Genomic DNA, 18,579 nt, shown 5'->3' on the forward strand with positions numbered 1-18,579 from the left:
TGTCTGTCTGTCTTCCATTTTTAGCCAACACGTCTACTTCATAAGGAAGCAGGCTCTTGTCTGTATTTCTGTGATCCACAGAGTGTGCTACATACAAAATGGACATATAATATTACCGAATGAACCAGGACCATGTATGAATTACAGGTAATCCGATACTCCAAGTTCGTAAAGCTAAAGACTTACAGTAGGGGCACAGTGACTAATGTCAATATGAAAGCAAGAAATTGTTTGATTTGGGAGATGTTAAAAGGATCAAAGGAGAGGCACATCCTATATTTAATTTTAATTCTTTCTTATTTTTTGAGTAGATAAAAAAATCTCTGAAGTTTCCTTCTTTATCTGCCAATAATCAGGCTTGCCCTCTATCTTCTTTCCACTTCACCGAACTTGGCAAAGGTGTAAAGGTGAATGTCTTCTATTCCTTTTTCTCTTCACTCCGAACCTGGGCTGCGACTGTCACTGGGATTCAAACTACAGAGGATTTTAATGAATAATGTCAACTCCCTCGAGCCCGAGCTCTGGCATTTTATAGCCTCTGTGCAGTTCATAGGTGCATGGCTCGTCTCTATGGCAGGCTGCTTTTTAACATGCATTCGCAGATCAACTTTTTTGCAAAGGCTTTTTATTCAAAGAGAAAGATATATTTTTGAAACTATTGAAAAAGTCTTCATAAAACTGAAATTAAATCCTTTCTTTCTAGGTTTAATCTTAGCCATCTTTCCAAAGCAAGGCATAAAAGAAGGGATTAATTTGAAATTTGGGCTGCCTTAGAAATGTAAAGGTCCTTGGGCTGTGTTTCTCCAAATGACCTGCACTATTTTAATCCAATGTAATTTATTTGGTTGTGGCTAAAAGACAGAATGGCCTCTAAATCCCCTTCCAACATTTCTACAAAGGTAGCACTTTCCCGTGTCTCTCCATCTTATTTTGTCTGCAGATGCCCGGTGAAAATGGGAGTGAAGGAACTGCTGGGATTATTGTTTCTTTTGGTAAATAAGTGTGATTTCAGTAAGTGACGCCACTTGTCCTTTCCCTCTTTCCCCAAATGCTTCAGCTTTGGTGAGAACGTGAGCTTCTCATCTAGAGCGTACACACAACGGAGCAAGGGCTTACTGTTATTTTAATGGCGCATGATCCACTGAAAACCACATCCCCCACCTAGCACCGTGATGGAGCGGATTCCTCCTCACTCTGATCTCTCCCCATCCCATCTGGTGAGAAAAAACCCAGAAATAAACAGATTGATAATCTGATGGTATAATCTGAAAAGATGAAACGACTGCTTAGAATTACAAGGAGTCTGTGATAAGATATTAAGTAATTTCCCATGTAATTGCATTTCTACGTATTTTGTAAGATGAAAAGCGGCAACTTAGATCATAAGAGATAAGCATACAGTACAATTTATCCTCAGTTCACAACAAGCCAAAGATATGTAAATGAGTTAAGATTATAAGGGCTTTTATTTTATTTTTTAAAGAATTTATTTATTTGAGAGCGAGAGTGAGAGCACATGAGTGGGGGGGAGGGGCAGAGGGACAAGCGGACTCTCCACTGAGCGGGGGGGCCCAACTTGGGGCTCCTTCCCAGGACCCTTAGATCATGACCTGAGCCGAGATCAGACACTTAACTAACTGAGCCACCAGGCACCCCTAAGGGCTTCTATTTTTTAATGAAAGTACACACTTCTTTGGAGGAAGCTATTAACACTACATCCTCCCCTCTTCTTTCCCTTCTCCACATTCCAGCATCTATCCCATACTCAGAATGGAGTTCACTCTTGACATATTGATGAAAGGACAAAAAATGAATAAGCTATGATAGTATACCTCCTGTGTGTCCCATGGTCCTGTGGTTCTGCTCTAGGGCCACTCCTTAATGATAAGGACCCATACCTTAATGACAGAGACACACTGAGCCTCTGAAGTAGGTCACAGTGTAGGAATGTAAAGGACGAGAAAGGGAGGTAAAATTGGAAGACTGGTAATCGTTCACTTGCTAACAAAGAAGCACAATCTGGTTACTTAATGCTGTGTCTAGATTAGAAAGAGCAGATTCACCCTGTGAATATAAATCAGCCTCTGTAGCCATTGTATTTGCTAATAACGCCTTTTATCTTTTCAGTGAGTATTGGCTTAAATATTGGGACACCCTCTGATCTTTTCCTTGAGAATCAACTGTATCAGTGCTCTGTAACCTGAAGCTACTTCTAATCAGACAAAACTTTCGCTGCCTGTTTTTAAAGACTCAGTGGTACAACACAAGTTACAAAATGATACCAAATGTTTTCTAAATTTACAAAGCACTTGAAGAGACAGGATTTCATTGAATGTCCCGGGGGGATACTTAAATTCAGAGAGGTTAAATGACTGTCCAAAACACAAAACACAAAGCTCATACACCTGGCCAGTACACGACCTGACTGTTCTTTATTACCTGAGGTATCATTTTGTTGTTGAACTTACTTTGAGACTCTCACTATATTCCCACAAGTCACTTTGATGAACATGCCCTAACATGCATGGCCCAAGGTTTTCCTCATGATTATTTGAAATGTGCAGGTTTGTCTGCTCATATACTGACTTCCTCCATATAATTTCTTAGAACTTTATACCTCTTGTGGCTGTTTCTGCTGTTACTACTATCACTACCCTCTCGGCCTTTCATTAACTCACCTTCTATTATCTGCCCTCCTCTTGTTTTCCTTTTGTCCCTTTAGCTTACTCCCTCTTCACAGCTTTTTCATTAATTTGTATAAAGGACACTGATTTGTAAAAAGCTACTGATGCTTTTTACATTCCCTGCCATGCATTCACTGATGCCATGCACATTTACTGCGCACATAATATATGCTGGGCGGGCCCTGGGAATAAAATGGTCAACAGAACCTGGCACTGTCTCCTCTCAGATAGTACAGTCTGGGGAAAGAGACAGACAGTATTAAGGAATCACAGAAAATAGATGTCAAATCACAGCACCAGTGCTAAGACGTGTATTAGAATTACGAGGATTTGACCTAATTACAGGGCCACAGAAAGCTTCCTTAAGGAGGTGGCCACTGAACTGAGATTTGATACATGAGTAGGAATGTACCAGACAAAGCAGAGAGGGAGGGTGTGTGAAAATCCTGTGGCAGAGGCGGTGGCCGGGGAGCAGGAACAGTGTGAGGGTACAGGGCACACATGAAAAACTGAAAGGAGACTGGAAGGGGGAAAGGGAGGAAAAGTATGGTGGAAAACCAGATTAAAAACATAGCCATTCTGAGTAGGTCCTTATAAGCCAGTTGAATTTATAGCTGAGAGATGGACTCCAATTCTGTAAGGACATGATTCTATACAGTGAACACTTTTGGGGTGGGTGGGTGGGAAGGTTGTAACTCTCAAATTCCAAGTTGTCTTCATTGATGCCTAAGTCTGTGGTCGTTCCAAACAGATGGAGGCACCAAATCTCCTACTGCCAATAAATCTAGGTATTTATGCTCTAGGTTAGTGTGACTACAAGCAAGTCGGATTAATTTCTTTTTAAAAATTATGCTTTGAATTCAATTACTTATGAGTATAATGGATTATAAATAACATAGTGTCACTATTGAAATCCACTGCACTTTCATGTTTGCGGTAATAAGGTGCAGTGTAATTTAAGGCTTACAAATTTATGGACCGAGAGTAATAGCTCCAGACTACAGGATGTAGAATACCGTCCTTTTCAATTTCAATTTTTCCTCTAACACTGGCTAGTTAAATTTTAGTTTTGCATTTGTGTGGCAACATTACTACCTTCTTAGTATCTCAGAACTCAGAAATCACACCATTTTTAAACTGGAAGAAATCTGTGTAGGCCATTCAGTTTATCACCTCTTACTACCTCTGGAAACAATAATTTATCTGGGCAAGGTGAAAATCTCTCTTTTGATAACAAAAATCTGGAAAAAGATTTTCTCTCAGAATGAATATCTGGTATTTAATAATAATTCTTATAAATTTCCACTCCAGAACATTGTTTATATCTGTTAAATGTCCTCTGGCTTGTGAAGACAGCCAATAATTTTCATGTTATTGAGAATATTCTGGGGATTTTTAGGGCAGTCCCAATTAAGAGATTGATATCATATGTAGAATGACTGAGCTCAAAGATGGGCTCCAGTTGGGCGCCTGGGTGGCTCAGTTGGTTAAGCGACTGCCTTCAGCTCAGGTCATGATCCTGGAGTCCCTGGATCGAGTCCCGCGTCGGGCTCCCTGCTCGGCAGGGAGTCTGCTTCTCCCTCTGACCCTCCCCCTTCTCATGCTCTCTCTCTCAAATAAATTAAAAAAAAAAAAAAAAAAAGATGGGCTCCAGCAGCATGAGAGAGAGAGAAAAAAAAAGTCTACTAAGCCCTGAGATAAGGGATTGCTTTTTGTATTTAATTTATGTAAGTGAGCACCATAATTATGAAGTGTAAGGAACACATGTGGAAAACATGAGATGGTAATTAGATCCTAAAGAGCATCTGAAGTATTGACAAGTAAGTTTGGAGACCAATTGTCTATACAGCGTCAGGAAGAGAAAAAAAGACTGTAACTATAAACATGAAGCTTTGCTCACAAGAAAAACACATCCTTATACTTTTAAGAGGATAAAGATAAGTCAATATAACAAAAGATAAATATTCAACATGATCATTCTACCTTCTTTGTCACAATTTTAAGTTTCAATATGTTACTAGTCAGAAATTCATCGACAATGGAGTATCTGCATAAGAAAATCTAAAAAGTATAAAGCTGCAACAATTTAATGTATTTCCACCATTTGGTCACAATCTAACCTCTTTAGTGTTTGGGAGAACAAAAACTGGCCTGCCCTTTCCTGCAATCCGACCTTTGGCTTTCCCTGTGGCATTTACACATCCAAAGGGGGACATCCTGACTCCTCAGGAGAGTGCTTTGTAAATGACAACCCTCTGAGCCTTACAGAAAATGGATTTGAAAATAAATTCTCCATGTATAAATAAACAAACAGATAATTAGATACAGGTCTAGGATACATCCAGATTAGTTTTAATTCTCTTCAATTCTTCTGAAAAAAGAGAAAACTATGAAACTCATTCACTTCAAACCCAACCTGCCATGCAAGTGACAACAATGAGGGGCAGCATGAAATTAAGTGACAAATTGTGGGATGTGGACAATTACTGGTACAGAAGTACAGATCAAAGGATGTTTGTTCTAAAAGGCATTAATGGGTGGAAATTTATTGATCACTAATATATGCTAAAGCTCTTCTTTGTGTCTTCCATAAGCCACCTTATTTAATCTCAGGGTGGCTTTACAAGGGTCACTGCACCCATCTCACACAGGAAAAACCTGAAGCCCCAAGGGGCTAAGCGCCAAGGTTACAAGTAAGTAACAGGGCCAAGTTCAAACTCAGGCAGTGTGACGTATCAAAAAAGGGCTTCTTGGATCCATCTCGGACTCCAGCATCTAGCCTCGATGATCAGCAGTTTTCTGAGAAATAGCTATCTTACCCTGACCAAGCAGGACCAGAACAGAAAATGTGTGGAAGTAGCTCAATTGTAATGTTTGAAGCTCTATGAAATATTTAGTTATACCAAACACTATGTTTTAGTTAACTGTTTTTTACCTTTTTAAAGGAGTGCCATTATAAAATTACCATAACTCCTTTTTTCAAAAGGGATCCTTGGTCCTCTGCAGGGAATAATGTAAAATATTTAATAACGCTAACAAAATTTAAGATTAGAGAACACAGAATAAGCACCTGGAAGTCTCAGCTCATTGGTTTTTAGAACTATAAGAGACCTCAGTAGCCATTTAGTCAAGAGGAATAAAGGAAGTCCAAGAGAAGTCAATGACTTGCTACAAAGGCACACACAGCATGATAATCTCATAGCTAGCGTCAGAAGTTGGTTTCTTTTACTTCAATGCTCTTGCTATGAGTGTGGTCACTAAGTAAAAATGTAATATTGTTCATTAAATATCAAACAGAATGGCATTTTTATATATATTTTCCATTATTATGTGCTGGATCAGACCCTCCTTCCCAATTTTTAACTAATCCATGGGAGTAACTAAGAGGTGTATCAAGTCATTCAGTTTATTTGGAAGCATATAGCCTTCAATAAGCTACAAGAAAAATAATTTTCACAACTTGGGGCGCCTGGGTGGCTCAGTTGGTTAAGCGACTGCCTTCGGCTCAGGTCATGATCCTGGAGTCCCGGGATCGAGTCCCGCATCAGGCTCCCTGCTCAGCAGGGGGTCTGCTTCTCCCACTTCCCTCTCGTGCTCTCTGTCTCTCATTCTCTCTCTCTCAAATAAATAAATAAAATCTTTAAAAAAAAAAAATAATTTTCACAACCAAATAATGTCACTGAACCCTTTCTCTAATTATGCACTGTGGTCTTCTAACCTCTCTTTATGCACACGCTTGATTTTCAAGATTTTGGCCTCACTCAGACAAGACAAGGTATCAGGCTTTCTATGTTAAAATGAATGATTCTACTTTTACAGAAACAAAAGTGGAATACCGAACAGGTAGGAATGAGCTCCAGGGAGGAGATAATTTCTCTTTTACATTTATAGATTGCCACCAGGGCCAAACCTAAATACTTTTAGGACACTTTTAGTAGTTGGAGTTATTAGTCTTAAAAAAACAACAACAACAACAAAAAAACCTCAACTATTTAACCAGTAGTATGTATTTAAATTTAAAACAAATTTAATATTTTTAAAATCTTTTTCTTTGCTGTGTATTTAAATGAAGGAAGCAGCTATAAAAAAAGAATAGTTTGCTTTTCAATTCAATATCAAGTGAGCACTGAGTTAGAAAACCCTTGTAACCAGCACCAATTTCTTGTTCTCTGTTTTCATTTAGAATTTTCATATTCAGGAACAAGATCCCTTATAGTTAAACATGGTATTTGTAGCACAATATATAAATTATATTGGTGGAGTGAAGGTACGAAGTTTTATCAAATTTACCTAACTCAAACATTGTTTATCATATAATGAGTATCACAGGCTAAAAGTTAATATTTTGATGTGACTGGCAAGGGGCGACTTTAGTTATAACTCCTTTATTCTACTAATTTCAGTATCAGTTTCATTTTTATTCATTAAAATACTCTTTCATGTACCCATATAGAAATATTTTACCAAAAATCAATTTGTGCCTGTTTTTATTTTCTTGTACATATTCCTATTAATGTTAATTTTTTAAGGAACATTTGTCTCTTGTTTTTGAACAGCTTCCTAAACAAAATAATAAGTGCAATAAAATAAATTACAAACATTTTTCTTTGTTGAGGTCTTATATTCCAGTTTCTTATTGTACATTCCTACAAATAATGACATGAAAGGCTCAGAGAGCTGTCCTGCATTTATTATCCCCAGAACTCTTCTCTGATAATATTTTTGTCATTGTTTCCTAAAAATGAAGTGTAATGAAAGAAGTCTGTATAATTACAGGGCTTAAATATTAGATTTTCAGTTTTTCAGCCTGTTGGAAGGAGACTGAATGTTGGAGCTCATTCTCTTTCCCTTCCTCTTCCTCTCTCCCTACACACACATGCACACATGTGCACACACATACACACACGACGGACAGATGAACTTCTTCCAATTCTACGTCTTATGGCAAATCTGTTTCCAAAAGGGCTTCGTAAACAGCCATGCATTTTTGGAAAATTAATGTTACAATAAGAGAGTTAATATTCATTTAAAAATATTCTTTGAATTACAAAAATACAAACTTCAACTTTTCAGTGTAATGCGACTATGTAAAACAAGGCACATCTGTGTTTTATTAGTCATCTTTGCAAGCCACTTTTTACTTTGAATATTTAGAAAAACTTGCCCTCTTGTGTTATTAGTTTAATAATGGACTTTATTCCACTTTCTAACTTCTTTTTCTGATTTGAAAAATGCGGCCAGACAGTTGTGACAGAGCAAGAGACAATTATTGTCCAGACACTAAATGTCCAAATTATACTCTGTCTGTCTCTCTGAAGAACTGATAAATGAGAATCCAGTCAGAGACATTACACTAACACAATTTCCCAAACCATCTCTCCAGACGTGGCTTAGACACACAGAGGCAAATCCAAGATCAGCATTCCAATCCCAACTATGTTTACGGATCATTGGACACGTTGGTCCTTCTTTTGTGTCATTAGGCATGAGACAGTATATCTTGATGACTACGGTGCTATTCTGGGGAAGCAACAACAAAATCTGGGTTCTTCAGAATCAAGTGGGTGCATTCCCTAGGTAGCTGAGGACCTGGGGTCTGGACAAGTAAAGGTCATGGTGACATGAATGGGCACTCACAGTTGTGGCAGGTGGCCCCACTGTACCCCGTCTCCTCACAAGCGCACTGGAAGCTGTGCCATGTTTGCGAGCACTTCCCGCCATGCTCACAGTGATTGGGCACACATCTGTCAGAGAAAGAGACAAACAGAAATAAACCAACACACGAATGAGATTTATGAGTGGCCAAATTCCAAGCTGTCTGGGCAATATATCATTTCAATGCCAGGTTGACTTACCAAGGCAATTAATCCTTGTTAGTTTAAGCAGATTAATATGATCCATGATGGAAGGTGCCAAGCGCACAAAAGATGATATATCACAAGCCTGGTGTTTCCCATTTTTGAGTAAACAGTAGAAATTAACAAACAGTGGAGAGACTCATTTGCATAACACAGACTCATTTTATTTTGTCTTTGCACAAAAATAAAGACACTAGCTGAATTTCCTCCTGGTGAAAGATGGAAGATTAGCCCTCTTGTTTCCTGTCCTATTCTTTAACAAGGCCAATACCGAGTCAGAAAAGGGTACCACTGAGTTTTTCATAGCAATTTGAGCTTTTGAAATAATGCCATGGCAACAGCAATGAGAATATACAAGTCTTAAAAGATTTCTAAGTCTTCTGTATGTCTCCCGATATACCCAGCTGGCCAATGGAAGCCACCTACCCAAAGTGGCACCAAGCATAACATAGGGGAAAAATGCAGGTTTCATGTTCAAATCTTTGTTTTTCTATTTACTAGATATTTCTCAATATCAATTTCTCATTTAAAAAATGGAGTAATTTTGTTACGGAACCTCGACTGGATCGCCCAACGGAAGAAACAAGCAGCACTCGGAGATCTTGGACAGGAGGTTTATTTAATGCAATGCAGGCTGGCTCAGAGGAGAGTGGTCTCCAAAGGTCTGAGCCCTGAGCACAAACAAAGGGGGCAATTTATACACTTCTACTTCTGCATACTTGGCACTCTTGGTGCATGCGCGAAGCAGGGCAGGGAGAAGAACCCGGAAGAGCCCGGGGGTAAGGACTGGGACTCTCTCGCTGGCTTGGTCGGCCATCTTAGGACACAGATTTTCCTTATCAATTTTACCTATCTGATAAGTAGTTTTAAGGTTTGTAGGAAATGCTCATAAATGAGATAATTAATAGGCAGGAAAGAGAGGGGCAACATATGGGAGCTATGAATATCTGGACTGCAGCTTCCAGGGCACAATTTCATTGCTTGCCTGTACCTTCACAACAGTGAGGTTGAAATCTATTCAGAAACACTCCTATTTCAACAGCAGACTCCTTCCTTTCTCCTAGTCCTATCCCCTTATTCCTCCCAATTCCTCTCTATGACTTCCCCACAACCCGATTCTTTAAGATCCTGATAGAGATGCTCACAGATAACAAAGGTATCATTACGTATTAACATTCACAAAAGATTTCAAGATTTTAGTAAGAAACTCTCTAAAATGGAAACATCTGCCCAGACTAAAACAGTAGAATCTCTAGTAGTGGGTCACAGGCAATGGGCCGATAGACAGCCACAATGCATGGGACCCCTTAGTCATAAAGCCCTGGTAGCTTACTGCTGCAAATTTTGATAGGAGTTGCTTCAGAGACAGCATTCACTATGTCCCATTCTTGATTTACCATCAGTCATGCCTAAACCTGGTGTGGCAGGCACACCCCCATGAGGCATGTAACCTCCGACTCTTACGTAGGAATGCCATTCCTCTACAGCTCTTTGCAAACCTTTAGTCACGCAACAAACATTTACTGAACACTTGCTATGTGCACAACACATGGGAATCAGAAGATAAGTAAGATTTCAAGAACTGACAGCCGGCAAAAGTGAATATAGCGTATATATGAAAACTATCATGTAAGATGGAAATGAAGAGTGTAATAATCAGGGGCAAATAATGCAGGATGGAGTTACACAGGAGTGATCATATGTAGACTTGGGGCACAATATAAAGTCTTTAAGTAGAGCCTCGATGAACAGTCAGGATTATAAGAGGAAACTGAGAGGAAGTGCATTCCTGGAGGAAAAATACAACAGAAGCAAAGACACAATGTTGGATTATCATGGGGGGGGGGATGGAAAATTCACTCTATGCTAAAAAGGCACTCATATTTCATATGAATTTGGGCTTGGTGTTATCAAGGCTACCTAGAGGGTCCTTCTCCAAAGACCTGATCACCTAGGTGGAGATGGGGGATAAGATTCACACAAAATACAACACCAGGCAGAATTTGATGACTCATCAAAGGAATAGGAAAGGCTACAGAAATAAGGATATCAGAGTAGTTATAGGTAGAATATAAATAAAGGCAGAATATAAATAAATATAAAGTTTAGAGCATTCCCCTGGGGCCTTAAAAGGGGAGTTGCATTTTCATAATTAACATGTTGGAAGTGTTCCCAGCAGGGAAAGCGAGAAAACGATGACAGGGAGGCAGAACCGCACCATCCTGTCCCTTGCCCAGGCACCCAGGCAGGGGCCTCTGCAGAGGGTGTTTCTGCTCACAGTCCTGATTCTCTAGGCCATGAGACCAAGCAATGGGATGGACACTCCAAAATTATGGAAAACTAAAAAAAAATCCGTGATACTTAAGTCTGTATATGACTCTGTGTGGTATATTTATTTTCTAAACAGTTGTGGGTTAATATTAGCTCAGCCTAATAGTGAAAGTAATTTACATCAGCTCATTATAGCAATTAATTCAGGGGGAAGTAGTGCAAAGGACTGAGTTGCAAAGGAAAACCAGGTTGGAATCTAAATGTGCTCTAAATAATGCACAAAGCAGAAAACCCACCTCTCAACGATAAAAAAAGACTACTGTGTACTTACACACACACACGCACACACACGAGGAGCATATAACCATCAAGTGAGATTGACTGAATAGTCCTAAAATTCAGTATTAAGGATTCTTTAAAAGGGATCTTTTATTTAAATGGGATTTTAATATTTTATTTTTTAATGTCTGTTCCTTATAACTTGTATTTTTAAAATGGACATTGTCCTCATGCTGATTACTGGCATTTAGTTGTTAATGGGGAGAGATGTTTTATTTCCAAGTCGAATGGATTCAAATGTAATTTCAAACCCTAATACTTCATCCCTGTATTTAAAAAAATGGGGGCGCCTGGGTGGCTCAGTCGTTAAGCGTCTGCCTTCGGCTTGGGTCATGGTCCCAGGGTCCTGGGATTGAGCCCCGCATCGGGCTCCCTGCTCAGCGGGAAGCCTGCTTCTCCCTCTCCCACTCCCCCTCCTTGCGTTCCCTCTCTCGCTGTCTCTCTCTGTCAAATAAATAATAAAAATAAAAAAAAATAAAAAAATGTTAGGGCCAGTCACCAAGCAAAACAAAATACGAATTAATCTAGCTTCCGACTTCCTGTTTATTTCTTCTCCTGTATTCGCATAAAACCATTTGCATAGGTCCCATAACCCATTATCACACTGTATAGTAATGATCTGCTTGAGCATCTTGTCTCTTCGAAACTGTGAGACTCTGCAGTTAGGGATTTTTATCTTCTGGTCTTTAGCATGGCAGGTGCCTCGTCCACCCTCAGGAAATGGCTGCTGGCCGACCCACTGAAGTAATGGAGGAATGTGATGACCGTGAAGTTACACCATGGGGCTGAAGTAAGTTTGGAGGAAACATCCCTTTTACTGCAAAAAATAGGGATTAGTGTTATGTATGATTTTAGTCTTACATCCAGACTCTTGCTCCAGTAAAGTATTAAATATATAATTTGTTTTACAGCAGGTCCTGGCTTGGAAGTTTGCGTTGCATCAAACATGAATCCCAATGGCTCTACTGTGGCTACTTGAGAACTAGTTGAGCAGGATCAGGAACATGCAGGGATAAGTTGGCAGGTGTCAGTTTGCTGTGATCAAAGGGCTCCAGAAGGGATTCATCCAATGAACTCTGTCCCCAGAGAGCACTGGCATCGGACTCTTCCAGCTGCAATCGTCCTTTCAGTTGTAGCAATGCTTTCCAAAATGCTTTAGAATCAATGCATTTTTTTTTTCAAATGAAACTGACTTACACCACAACGTAAAACAAACAAAAGCTAACATTTGAAAGTCACGTGTATAATAATTAATATAAAATCAAACGCTACAGACAGAGTAGCTGTTTGAATGGATACAATTCTATCCAGGGTTATGGATGACAGCTGCAGTTTTATTTTACCCAGACTATCACTTTTATTTCTATACTTGATTTTAATTGCAAAGCATTGACAAAAATGGTATTCATGGACATAAGAACTGTGAATGGTACCAGGTTCGTTCACCACAGCCCACTTCTGTGGATACTACTTAAACAGAGACAGCAGAAGAAATTTTCTTTCAAATCTAGAGAACGTTACTCTGACAGCATAACGGAGTGCAATGGTGGTCTTCAAAACACTTTGAAAGTGCTTTCTTTTTTTTTTCTCCTCTACAGTGCTTAATAGTTAAAATAGAGAGTTTCAAATAAAATTAAAATCAAACCTTTGTGTTACCTTGAGAACTAAATTTTTTTTTTTTTTAAAGATTTATTTATTTGACAGAGAGAGACACAGCGAGAGAGGGAACACCAGCAGGGAGAGTGGGAAGCACGCTCCCCACAGAGCGGGGAGCCTAATGCGGGGCTCGATCCCAGGACCCTGAGATCATGACCTGAGCTGAAGGCAGACGCTTAACAACTGAGCTACCCAGGCGCCCCAGAACTACATTTGATTCTGTAGAACTCCATATAAAACCAGACTGTTTCTCTCAAATACATTCACACGATACCCAATAGTGATTAACGGTGGAGTGTTTCTCTGAATAGCCTGCTGTTGCTAATATCCTGAGCTACTGCTACACAAAAGTTCTCAAACTTTCATGCACATAGAAGTCACTAGAAAATCTGGTTAAAATGAAGATTCTGATTACTTAAGTCTGGGGTGGAGTCTGAGATCCTGTAATTCTAACATGTTCCCCAGTGATGCTCATGCAGCCGGTCAGAGGACCGCATTTTCAATCACAAAGCTCAAGAGCATTCCAGCTCAGAAGAATGAGGGCACCAGGAGGAGAAACAGCCCAGAAGGGAGGGCACAGGGATGGGGTGGGGGGCAGAGACAGTATGCGGGAAGGGCAGATTTGGTCTAGGCTGCCACTTCTCCACTCAGAGTGACAATATAATAATCTCCTAATCCCATTTAGTAGGTGTAATCATTTCAGAACACCTGAGTTTAGACCTCATCTAATTCATAGAAAGTGATCACTGAATATGAAGACAACTTCATTTGACCTTAAAGTCAAGTTCCATATTCTCAGTCTGAGTCAGCTGAGATTTCCCTCCCACCCACTTAGTTATCGTACAGAGGCCAGTCTGCGATACTTAATCTGCTTTCAGATTAGTACAAATTTTATACCTGCTCATTAAATATGACTTGTTCTAAAGTTTAGAAAAGAAAACTTCAGGTTAGGTATAGGTTATTTTGTGAACTATTGGAAAATTATTTAGAGTGATTTATAAATTACCATTCCAGTGCAAATTACCTCTTGAATTTTATTTTTTTTTCTTTCATCTTGGCTCCCAATTTTATTTTTGCGTATCAAGCCAAGAAATTCATTTAGAAAATTTGATTTCTTAAATGCTATTTTTCATACCCCTGGCTCTCAGAGCTATTTCCACAATCATGGCAGAGTTTTCTTCTGCATTACCATCAATATTGATCTCAACAATATTTTAGTACTTTTATTTTCACACTAATTAGATTTCAATTTTAGTTGAAGGCATACTCTCTATGGAGTATATATCACTGCCTTACATTTTTTCCTGTTCAAACTGAAATTATATAGAGAAGTAATCATAATTCCAGCAACTAATTTAGTATTTCGTTACTACATAACTTAATTTTATAGTTGTACAACCAGAAAACCTAATGTTATATTGATGGTGCTACTTCAACAAACATTTATTTATGGAAATACTTAAATGCAGAGATATTTATTATACCTCCTGCATTATGCCCAAAGTTTCCATTAAGAATAATCAAGCATATTTGGTCTGCATCTTTCCAACAATTATGCATTTCTAGACAACCGTATCAATCATTAATTGTAACCTTACTATAAAAATACCTTAAAAATAACTTCTATTGTAATAAAACCTATCACTCTATTTTACTTGGTTAATTTACTTTGAGTTAGAGTATTACAATGTATTCCCCATTGTTTTATGAATAAAACATCTTTTAAGAGATCACAGGCTCACAGGAGGAGAGGGACCTGCAAAGATCATGAGTTCCTTCACCTGTCTCCAGGCCCAACTGTATTTAACCTAGATAAGTAAGAGTAAGTTCTTTTTAATCAATCAAGACACTCTAAAACAAACTCTGGAGACACAAAGAATAAAGGCAGCTTTATCCTCAAGAAATTGCATTTATTCATCAAAATGTAATTGGCAAGTCAGGTCTCTCTCTATGCCTGATATTAAAAATATTGGTACAGAATTAGGATAATATATCACTATTATATGAGTACACTGAGATTTATGGAAAAGTTAATCTTTGAAGGAAGCATGGATTCAGGTTAGCCTGAAAGAAAGAGAAGAACCTTTCTACGCGGAGGGAAAGCGAAAGCTTGCACCAGTCTGAGTAAGTGCAAAACGTGGCTATAGAATAATGAGTTGTTGAGTTTGGCCAAAGTAGAAAGCTTGCATCCACCTTGAGGATTACAGCAGAAAGTTGTGGATGTCTGGTCAACAGCCCTGTCCCCTTTCTTCCTTCCTATCATAATTCCTATTTTGTTCTGGTATCTTCTCTCCATGTGGCCATCTGCTTTTGGAAGGGAGAGTATCCTGGTCTCCGAGGGAAAAAAAGTAAAGCATCAGGTTTCTTAAAGAAGTCATTAACCTACTGCACACTTTTCCCCCAAATCTATGATCTCCTTCTTTCACAGCAACAGAATTTATGTCTTGCTTGACATAGAGCCACCCAGCTAAAGACACCATTTTTCAGGCTCCTTTTAATTTGGGGGGGGTTGTGACTAAGCTCCATGGAAGTGCACTATCTGGGCTAAGCCCTGAAAGGGAAAGGACATGCACTTTTCTTGCTTTTCAGTCACTCCTGGCCTCATTCCTAAAATGAACCTATGATGGTGAGACCTAGAACAGGCATCTCTGAACACAAAAGGATGACAAAGGAATATTTTAAGGACTCTGGTTTCTGAATAACATTTCAGCCCTGGACCATCTACTCAACTGTTTCCTGGCCCCACCTGAACTGCCCTACCTGCTAGGTGTTGAAGTTCTCAGGGCTCAGTCCTTGGTTCTGTCTAGGATGGTTCCAAGCTTCTTTCACTGGTTCAGATTTCCACTGACATACCCACTTGGATGTGGCAGAGGCATCACAAAGGGAGTTAGTCTACTCCTTAACCTTCTTACTCTCTTGCTCAATCTCATCTCAGTTAATGGCACCACCATCTATCGAGTCGCTCATCTCAGAAAATCAGAAGTTACTCTTTACATCCCCGTTTTTATCACTTCTACATAAAACATCAGCAAAGTTTTGTGAATTGAAATTCAAAAACTGGCCTCAAATGTATCTACTTTCTGTGCCTCTACCTACTCATTTCAACCCACCATCACTTTTACTCGGATTACAATGTTTCCCTACTCATCTGCCCCTCTCTATTCTTGTCTTGCTTTAAATTATTCTCAACAAAATACCAGAGTGAACCTTAACATTATGTCATACTACTGTTTAAAGCCTTTTGATGGACTCTCATCGCCCTTGGGAAAAGGTGGAACTCCTGTCCGTCTCTGCACGATTCGCTCTGCCTGCTTCTCTGTTGCCAATCTATGCTCCTCTTCCTCCCGCCATCTTCTAATTATATACCTATTGGTTTCTTTGTTGTCAGGCTTCTCTTTGAACTCTGCTTTCCATGATGGCAGGGACTATGTCTGCTTACCACTCTTTATCCATTGCGTAGAATTCTGTCTGGCATTGAGTATGTACTCAATAAATAATTGTTGAATGAATTTTGAGTAAGTGAATTATCAGTCCATTTAGATAGCTGGAAATGGCTTACAATACCATTTTGCTAGTATATGAATGCAGAAACAGAGAATGTCTCAGACTGCTGCACTCTGAGTGAGTTTTGGATTATCTGGCCCATTTTTCTCAAATCTATCATATAAACATAATACCATTATACAATAAGTCAAACTGTCTGACCAAAGGCTTTACATAATTTCTGCCTCTACCAGAATGCTATCTTATTTGTAGATGAAGGAAAAACACATCTAACACAAGCCCTTTACTCTGAAAAATGAGTGAAGTCTTCGTATATTGATATAGCTATTAGAATAGCAAGCCCAAACTTGGCAAAACCCAGTAGTCAAGCAAAGACAGTATTTTTGACAAGTTAATCCATATCAAGAATTACTAAAATCAAGAAATATCTGAAGGATAATAAAATAATGATTAATGTAAGAATGAAACTCCATAAATTTATAGGTTTATTTTATTAAGAAGGTACAGTATGAGTAACTTTTATAGGATACTACAAAATTATATTTTTATGAGATTAAGATGATGAAATATTTTAGAGGGAGTGATATTATTAACAAAATTACCATGAGACCAATAGTAAAACTATTTTACAGTTTGTGCTTCCAAAGGAATACATGCAATTTCATTATTTAAAAAAATGTTTAACAGGGGCACCTGGGTTGCTCAGTTGGTTAAGTGACTGCCTTCGGCTCAGGTAATGATCCTGGAGTCCTGGGATTGATTCCCACATCGGGCTCCCGGCTCAGCAGGGAGCCTGCTCTTCCCTCTGACCCTCTCCCCTCTCATGCTGTTTCTCTTTCTCTCTCTCTCAAATAAATAAATAAATAAAATCTTTTAAAAAAATTAAAAAATGTTTAACAAATTAGGAAAATTTGCACAAAACATATAATATTTGAAGTTTAATGTCTTTTTAATTGGTTCATCACTTCTTACAACCCTGAAATCAGACTGACCACATCCCTTTGGATAGGCATCATTGCATTCTGATCTCCCAAATATTCACTAATGAAGAACATTTACAATGTCTTATTTTCAGGTATAAAAAGTGTCATACATGATGAAATCATTATTCTAAAAAACAGAGAGATACAAATGGCTTCTAAAAGACAACATAGAATACGTTCACTTAAAGAAAAAAATATTCACCCAAGGCAGAAATATATAATTAATAGATCCTTGCTCTCCAGATATCAATATGGCAATGTTTTCACTTAGGCTACACACACACAGACACACACACACACACACACACAAGCTACATAAATTAACTTTTTTAAAATGTATATTCAAAACAAACAAATGAAAAGCAGAATCAGACCTATAAATACAGAGAGCAAACTGATGGTTGTCAGAGGGAAGGGGGGGTTGGTGGTGGGCAAAATGGGTGAAGAGGAGTGGGAGACACAGGCTTCCAGTTATGAAGTGAATAAATCATGGGGATGAAAGGTACAGCACAGGAAGTATAGTCAACAGTATTGTAATAGCATTTTATGGTAACAGATGGGAGCTCCGCCTGTGAACACGGTATAGTGTATAGAGAAGCTGAATCACTTAGGTTGTACACCTGAAACTAATGTGTGTGAATTCTACTCAAATACAGCAACTGAAAAAATGCCTATTCAATGTGGACTTTGTATCCAGGAGACTCAATAAGGTTTGCTCCAAGTCTCCTTCCAAAAAGAAAACTACAGTAAGTACAGTGAAGAACTGAATGAAGGAAGAGACTCCATGATTACATAATTTGTTAAATGAAGACTCCCCTGACTCTGGAATACAGAATACCCGGGGTATTCCTAAGACACACAGACATTTGGCCCAAGACTTTGAAAAATAGGACTAACCCTGTCAAACCAGAGGATCTGATAAATTTTAAAATGATACAGTGATAAGGTTAGAATCTGTTCAAACACTGGTAATAAACCCACTGCTTTATACTTGAGTTGAACAATTTAGTACCACGTATATAGGTTCTAATTTTTTTAAGTCAGCAGCCTAGAAACAAATTTAAATCTCCCTACAAGAGTAAACTATTCATGTATACACAATCTTTAAGAGGGACTGTTGTCATCACTGTAATTTTAAAAAGCTGAAAGTAGATAGCAAAAAACCTCAAATGAAATACACACTGGGGGGAGGGTGGAGGAAGATGGCGTAGGAGTAGGAGACCTGGATTTCATCTCATCTCAGGAATTCAGCTGGATAGGGGTCAAACCATTCTGAACACCTAC

General features: G+C 38.7%; 1 protein-coding gene across 1 annotated transcript in view; it reads right to left on the reverse strand.

The window, feature by feature from the left end:
* Positions 1 to 18,579, reverse strand: part of CNTNAP2 (contactin associated protein 2) — a 1,739,191-nt gene that overhangs the window by 668,014 nt on the left and 1,052,598 nt on the right. Inside the window, exon 11 of the mRNA XM_081799929.1 lies at positions 8,322 to 8,428. Coding sequence (XP_081656055.1) covers positions 8,322 to 8,428 — 107 coding nt within the window. The remainder of the gene's footprint in view (positions 1 to 8,321; positions 8,429 to 18,579) is intronic.

This window comes from Leptonychotes weddellii, chromosome 12 (assembly GCF_054177405.1).
Source record: "Leptonychotes weddellii isolate Sample4059 chromosome 12, ASM5417740v2, whole genome shotgun sequence".
NCBI lineage: Eukaryota > Metazoa > Chordata > Mammalia > Carnivora > Phocidae > Leptonychotes > Leptonychotes weddellii.